The sequence below is a fragment of the Chanos chanos genome, chromosome 9 (genome assembly GCF_902362185.1).
Source record: "Chanos chanos chromosome 9, fChaCha1.1, whole genome shotgun sequence".
Taxonomy (NCBI): domain Eukaryota; kingdom Metazoa; phylum Chordata; class Actinopteri; order Gonorynchiformes; family Chanidae; genus Chanos; species Chanos chanos.
In genome coordinates, this window is record NC_044503.1 from 6,744,005 (window position 1) to 6,751,774 (window position 7,770).

Consider the following 7,770-nt stretch of genomic DNA (forward strand, 5'->3'; position numbering starts at 1 on the left):
CGCACACACATGTCGCACGACAAGTGAAACCAGACAGCGCTACTACTCCAGCAGTTTGGCCTTGTCTATGGCTTATCTTCCAGCCTTCCCGAAAATGGAACCCGTCGGGCATGTGTTGGCTTCATATGTCCCACTAGTCTCTATCCAGAACCCTTTTTAAAACATGTTTATATACAGAAACTCATTTGGAAAGGAGCAACAATACACTAACCAATGAAATGAAGTTTCACACGTACACATGTAATTCATGGTTTAGTAAAAATGCAAGTAAATGCACAAATTCTGGCTATGGACAAAAAGACAGATATGTACAGTACTACTTGTAAAAAATATACAGAGCACAGAGACCCAGTTTTTAGCTTATGTTTGTCTGGATCTACCACAAAAAAATGCTGTTTTATATAATATGACAGTGCACCGCAACTCTGAGATTTAAACAAACAAAACAAAACAAAAAAAGAAATCACAGAGACTGCGAAATATATTACAGTTTATAACTGATCGACAGATTTCCAAAGATCAATTTGGAAGGAGAGCGTGCCTAGGAGCTAAAATGGAACTCAGACAGTCTGTCACATAAAAAACAAAACAAAACGAACAAACAAACAAACGATGCATACAATTAAAGGGGAAATTTTGCCAAAAAATTCAAAGGGTGAAAAAAAAAAAAAAAAAAAAGGAAATGCATTGTGGCATAGTTCATGCTCTGTTCACCCATTAGTCCTGAGTATTGGCAAAAATGTTTTCAAGCACCCCCCCAGCTACAGTAGCAAGTCTTCTGACACCGAGGAAACCGACAGAACCTCGGGAATAACGTCCCATGTCACTGTGGACAGGACAGGACCGGTACCAATATAGCAAAACCCTTCAGCGTCACGCCGGCCCGAAGAAGCCTCTAGGATTTAAGCATCTCTTGAGTGGAGGCCTTGTTGTCGTCGGAAACACGGAGGCTGTTTCCCATCTCGTGGCCCGAGCTGATAGATCGGGCGTTGGCCCTGGAAGAACGTTGCCTTCGGGTGCCGTCGAAGACGCACCGTAGCATGTTCTTAAAGGTGATCCACATCTCCTTGTCCTTGTAGGAGTAGATGATGGGGTTCATGACGGAGTTGAGGACCGCCAGCAGCAGCAGCCAACGTTTGAACTTCAAGACTTTGCATCTCTCACAGTTCAAGCCGTCCAAAAGGAGCACCACCAGGCCTGGAGTCCAGCAGACTACAAACGCCCCTGTGCAAGCAAACACACACACGTGCACACAAACGCATGCACACATACGCGCATGGACGCGCACGCACGTGCACACACACACACACACACACACACACACACACACACACACACAAAAGGAACATTTTTAATCATGACTGAACCTGTCAAAATCTTGGGGGTTGGTTTATTACTCTATCACTGCACCACAACGTAATCTTTACAAGCCTTTAGCAGTTTTTCTTTTTTTTTTTTCAGAGAAATTACGATACGCATTTCATCGTAATTTGTCTCTTTTGAGCTTAGTCCTTATAATTTACAACAATCAGAGGGGTATTCTTTTTTTTTTTTTTTTTAAATTACGTGCTAAGATCACATCGAAACCACAACATCCCCTCTATCATTACATTTCATACAAAACAATGAGGGCTTCGCTCTGATTAATCTCGTTTATATAGTATTTCAGACAGGACTCTACAAGTACAAACACTCTGTGCTTGTTTGCAAAGATGGTAATGAAGCATCAAAGGAAACCCACAGAGAAGAGCTTTCATTGCTCAGATTCAAAAACGGTGACAGCTACCTGCACATATTTTTCCTATTGATTTCAAATTCTGTCTAAAAAACTACTATCAACCCCGTGCATGCCGAGACATAGAATGGAGAGCTCAAGTAGACATTAAGAGAAAGGACAAGCACAGACTTGCACCTGGGGTGTTTTCATAGAACTTAAAGCTTCAGCAAAACAAAAGTAATGCTCTTCCGTAACGCTTAGAAACCAAAAAAAAAAAAAAAAAAAACCCAAAAAACAAAAACACTCTCGTTTCTTTGTGGCACAGAGGAGCACTTCTTACTGTGGAACGGTTCCGTGTTATAAAATGTTCCCTATTTGTCAGAGTTAGACTTGGAAGTGAAATCTACTTTGACTTTATGACAAAACCCCATCAAATGGGGTTCCACTGTGGTTTCTGGAGTGTTCCCCATAAAAATGCATAGTCCTCCCTTCTAATCTTGTTAAAGAGGGGGGGGGGGAAACATCTGGATGAGAAGGGATTGCATGTTTGCTGCACATGTGTGCCTTTATTTTAGGACTTTTTTGCTGGTCTAATTATTACATACCATGTACTGAGATACACAGTGCTCTTCAAAAACAACAACAGAATGAGAGATTGAGAGGATTTCACTGGTGTACAAAGGGGCAGTGTTCAGTTATCATGGAGCCACAGACATACAACAATCACAGTATTTCAAATGGAGGCGTGTCGAACAGGCCATTCAAAGCATTTAAAAGAAAGAGGCTGGTAACTTACCACAACCAGGAAGTTCTCACTTTACTGTCTCTCATAACACTAACCAAAACTTAATTAATAGTTTCAAAACCTAAAGAGAATTTTAATAGACAGTGCCCCCCCCCCCTATTTCATTGGAACTGCCGAGTAAATCCTCTCCTCTCTTTTTAGAATTTTTCACGGACAGAATTTTAAAGAAATGTTTTATGAGGTGTAAACAATCCTGATATGCAGAAGGCACCTGTTTCTCAGGTTAGGGATGACAAATTCAGTCTATTAGAAGAGCATTACAAAATTAGCCTCCAGAATGTCTGCTGGTTTTTTTTGTTTTTTTAAGAAGAGAAACTTTTCTCGCCATTCTCTTATCATGTTAACACATTATCGTGTAAGAATTTCAGGCATGTTCAGAGGTTCACGAAAATCAAAGCAAAAGTTTCTTTCAGTCGCAACTTGGTCTTCTGCTGAAGCCCCTCCCTCTTTTCTGAGCAGAAGGCGTATATGCCTTTATCCATCTTTACAACTCACAAGAAATGAGAGGGGGAAAAAAAAAGAGAAAATACATGATATGCCAAGCTGCTGAAAGGCTCGCACCTACTCAAGAACTGAAAACAAGTATTCAAAGGTCACACAGCCGACGATCAACCACACATCACTGCTGATGAGAAATGTTAGAGTCGGTCAGCACTACACAAAAATTTCCTTGAAATGACCCCTCTGCTACCCTTCAAAATAAACTCCTCAAGAAGACAAAAGACCACAAGAGACGCTGGCGTCTATGGGTGAGCGCCTATAAAAGGGGACAGTGCCTTATAGACGCAGCAAGTATAGGTTCTAGTAAAGCCTTTTTCCCCCAAAGCCACAAACGCATTCAAATGTGGTTGCTCTGCACAGATGCCAACCAGTGCAGAGTGTCCTTGTGCAAGATAATTATAAAGCCCTGTGAAAGGCTTGCTTGTTCATGGAAGAGGCAACTCCTCCACTTTCTACAAATGTTAGACAACACGGGGCCAGGAAAGATAAAGAAGACATAGCACAAAACTAAACGTGACAGATGAATGCAAAACCACAAAAGGTTAAATAATCACTGATCAGCGTTTCATGTGTGCGTTCTAACAAAAGACAGAGAACTTTACACCGCTGATTATTAGCCAACCTGATTGAACTACAGTGTTCAGTCAAAGGGAGGGAGGGAGGGAAGGAGGGAGGGAGAGTTGGGTGGGGGGGGTTGAGCAATTGTTAACACACAGGCCGAATATCCTGTTAAAAACAGGCTGCTTATCTTGCCTGGTGAGTATAGCAGAAAAGAATCTTCTTATTTCACAGAACCCACAAAAAAATCCCATGAGTGCTACTACAAGTAAAAGGCAAAGAGTTGCGTCCGCTTTCGCCAGTACATGGAGGGAATCCCATCGCTCTGAGTGAAAGAAGCTCTCTAGGTAGACACAGAATTTGTGCAGGTTTGTATCTGACATCTATCACTAAAACTAATCCAGCCTTGAACCATGAATCCTCAGCAGGACGTTTTAAACTGTAAACAGATTACGGAAAGCTTGACTAGAATCCTCACGGTTAAAATAATCTTAAAGAGGACCCTCCAAAACTAAATATTTACCGAGCCTCAATAAATCTGCCTGTCAGAGACCTAACAACACATGCAAATTTCTCAGAATGAATAAAAACAAAAAAGGCACTTCGCTCTATTGATTACATCCTTCCTCGTTTCAAATAACAGATCATGAGGTTTCACATTAAAGAAAAAAAAAAAACACACATTGAGGAAATAAACTTAATCAGCAGCTGCTGTAACTGTCCCGTCATATCAGTTTGGATATACACTAATAATAATAATAATAATAATAATAATAATAAAAAATGACTGAGTTAATGATAACACTAGAAAATCGTATTGTGAAGATACGTAGCCTGCAACAGAAGTGCAAACTTTATCACAGTCATCATGGACTTTGAGAAGTGCGTGGTATAAAGATGACTGGTCATCAGTGTCTTTAGCCAAAACAAATGGTAACATTACACCCTGTGAACTCTGAATCATAAACGCTGAATCACAGACTTTGCCCTTCAGAGTAACACCTCAATCAGAAACATAGTATCATTCTATGGTATGCTGGGAAGGGGGCGGGGACCAGGTTACACCCCCCCCCCCCCCCCCCCCCCCCCCCCCCCCCTCATATTACAAACCCACACTGTTCTCAGCATGACCCTTCAAGATTAGAGGATGGAGTAGGTTTCAGTATGAGAAATTTTAAATTTAAATGTAAAGGTTCGTCAGCTCCATCTGATATATCCTTCATGCAGATGTTTTAAAAACAATAGCAGGTGAAAGAGAACAGGAGACGGAGGACTGGGAAGACACCTACCAAGAACAGTCATCACAGTTTTGATAAGCTTGATTGGTGTCCTCTTGCGGTTCATAGATCCACTGGTGTGTGGGGTCAGGACCGATGTTTTCTTCTTCACGTAGGCGTATATCCTCAGGTATATCGACACCATGATCAGGAAAATCACCAAGTTAGACACAGACCAGAAGATAAGGTAGCTCCTGCTAAAGATAGGAGCCAAGGTGGAACACAGGTCCAGATTACACGTGCAGTTCCAGCCAAGGATTGGTACAGCTCCCATTACGATTGAAATGCCCCAAACCAACACGATGAGGAGCGTCACTCGACGCTTGGTGAGGTTACTGTGAACTTTCCAGTTCATGACTGATATGTAGCGCTCCAAGGCAATCACCAGCAAGTTGGCCAAAGAAGCCGAGAGGCTCGTGTCCAGCAGGCCCTGGCGAAAGAAGTACCCATGAACCGTCAGTTCTCTGGACACTTTCCCCGTGTTGAACATGAGATAAACGTACGCGATTCCAGCAAGAAAGTCTGATGCAGCCAGGTTGGCTAGAAGATAGTAGAACGGGTAGTGAAACCTCCTGTTCGTGATGACCGCGGCAATCACCATCGCATTAGAGACCAAAATGAAGCAGCAGAAAATAGAGCCGACGCACTGCACCAAGATCAGCTGTGTGGAGTCCCAGTCGTCCTTGGTCTGGTTACGGTTACTGTAGAAGAACCCCATGAGCTCATTATGGTGGCACTTGTTCTGGCTGGCCATGTTTTGTAGAAATGAATGGCTGTTGGGGGGGGGGGGGGGGGGGGGGACATGTAAATTATTGTCATACGTCCAAGGATTTTGATTAAAGTAAAAAAGGAAGAAGAAGAAGAAGAAGAAATAAATAAAAAAACAACCTTAAAATGTTTAGTCTAAGACCCATGAGTTATGAGTCATCCAGAGACATGTTAACAAAATCTGAAGTGAAACCATTTACAACTCAGGCAATGATAAATCAGACGGCCATGGTTTTATGACAACAAAATGAAAACGTAACAAATCTCATATCGAATACGACCTCCCTCAGAGCAGAGAAAAGATTTGCCATACTGCATTAAACATTATAAACTATGTGGACAGGACATTTATGCAATACCACAATTCTGTTATTGTGATTTAAGCGATTTTTAAAACTTTCAGCTGCAGTAGTCAAACAAGTTAGTTGTCTTGCTATGGTTAGAAACTAAAATTGGCTCGTCTGTATTAGAAGTTCATACACTTCCTTCACCGCGCGCACGTAATAATCTACCATTACGATATCTTACAAAAAGTATATCAATAGTGCAACATCACTGGTACTCTGGAATTACTGATAGACTAGCAAGTATTCACGTGTTTTTTATTCTAAACACAGAATTACATATTTATCATAAATCACATTTCATCAAAACTACGGTTCACTTACCAAATGAAACACTGAAAGACGTTTGCTTAATCTCTTGCATTTGTTCATAAAGTCTTGGAGTCTCTGAGGCACACACCAGTCTCCATTGTCCCGTTGAAATTACACTAAGAGTAGAAGTTGACACGAGAACAAGTTGTAAGACTGATCAAGTTTTAGGGAGGGGAACAGAATGACTGGAGAGAGCAGAGAAGAAAACCTCTGACGCAGTAGGTGGGTTGGGGCATGATTGCACGTATTGTGTGGAGGATGGAAGCTTGTGCATTTGTGCATTTCGTACTTAACAAATGGGGGTTTTTGAAATTACAACATACCAAGTGTACCAACGGCACAGCGCATCGGTTCATTTATTAAAGTTAAGTACTAGAGAGCGTAACTATTATAAACTAGTTTGCACTGACGGTAATGACAGAAAACATCAGATAGCTATCTCTCGAGTGCTCGTGCGTAAGAACACGAATAACACCTGTGTGAGTTTCAATTGAAGTTACCGGTTCATAGGTATTTTGGAAACTTCCGGCCTGTAACACCGCGTTTAAGTAAACAGAGACTCAGTAAATTAGATCGCAACTAAACGTTTCACTTCTTGGAGAGAGTAAACCATCTGGTGTATATATTGAAAAGTTACACGGAATTACTGTACCTTATATCGGACAACATAGTGAATTAAAAAAGCAGTCAGATAATTTTAACAAAAGCTGACTCACTTCACATGGAAAACTACCATACAAATGTTCCACCTCGTAGAGTGATACGCGATATGAAAGTTCTTCTCGACAGAGAGACATGTTCTGTCTTGCCTGCAGTTCCTGGAAATTACCCATCCAAAACACGATATGGAGGTGTTGCGAACAGATACTCTTCAGAGAATGTGTTTATAACACAAACAAACAGACAAACACCCCCCTCCCCCCCCGATGAATCAGCAAAACTAAACATAAACTTGTTTGAACACGGATAAGGTCATTAGTAGACAAAACTCGTTACATCCAGAAAGAAGTGTGGTCATGGAAAGCATTGAACGGGGATCCCGAGAAATCAGGACAAAAAGGGAAAACGAGTGTAGCAAGGAAAACACGTTGACGTTCACAAGGAAACTGGACTTTGCATGGTACTTCACACGAAGGAGCAGCAACTGACAGAATGCAGTAACATGATGAAAGGTACTTAATTCATTTCAGGGGAGGGTATAGACATCCCCCCCTGAGTAAAATCAGTCTATGAAGTAGTGCATTTATCACGGGGGGTACATTAATCACTGATCTTACATTTTTGGTAAATAATGATTAAAAAAAAAAAAAAGCTTTACGGGAAGTCTGGATAAATAATTAAGAATAATTGCGTGCCAGCTGTTGTCTGACCCTTTTGTACTAGGCCATGAATGCCTAAAACAGTGAACCTATGTGCAAAACAACAACAACAACAACAACAAAGATTACACCAAGAAATTTTCCAAAGATGCATTAAGGTTTAAATGGC

The 7,770-nt window shown here is 41.3% G+C and overlaps 1 protein-coding gene across 1 annotated transcript; it reads right to left on the reverse strand.

Moving 5' to 3' along the window:
• Positions 1-804: 804 nt before the first annotated feature.
• lpar3 (lysophosphatidic acid receptor 3) lies at positions 805-6,328 on the reverse strand. Its single transcript, XM_030784785.1, has 3 exons — positions 6,295-6,328; positions 4,871-5,631; positions 805-1,224 (listed from the first exon to the last, which is right to left on the reverse strand). Exons 2-3 carry the CDS (start codon positions 5,610-5,612, stop codon positions 896-898), a joined length of 1,071 nt encoding a protein of 356 aa, XP_030640645.1. The 5' UTR covers positions 5,613-5,631; positions 6,295-6,328; the 3' UTR covers positions 805-895.
• Between the last annotated feature and the right edge of the window lie 1,442 nt (positions 6,329-7,770).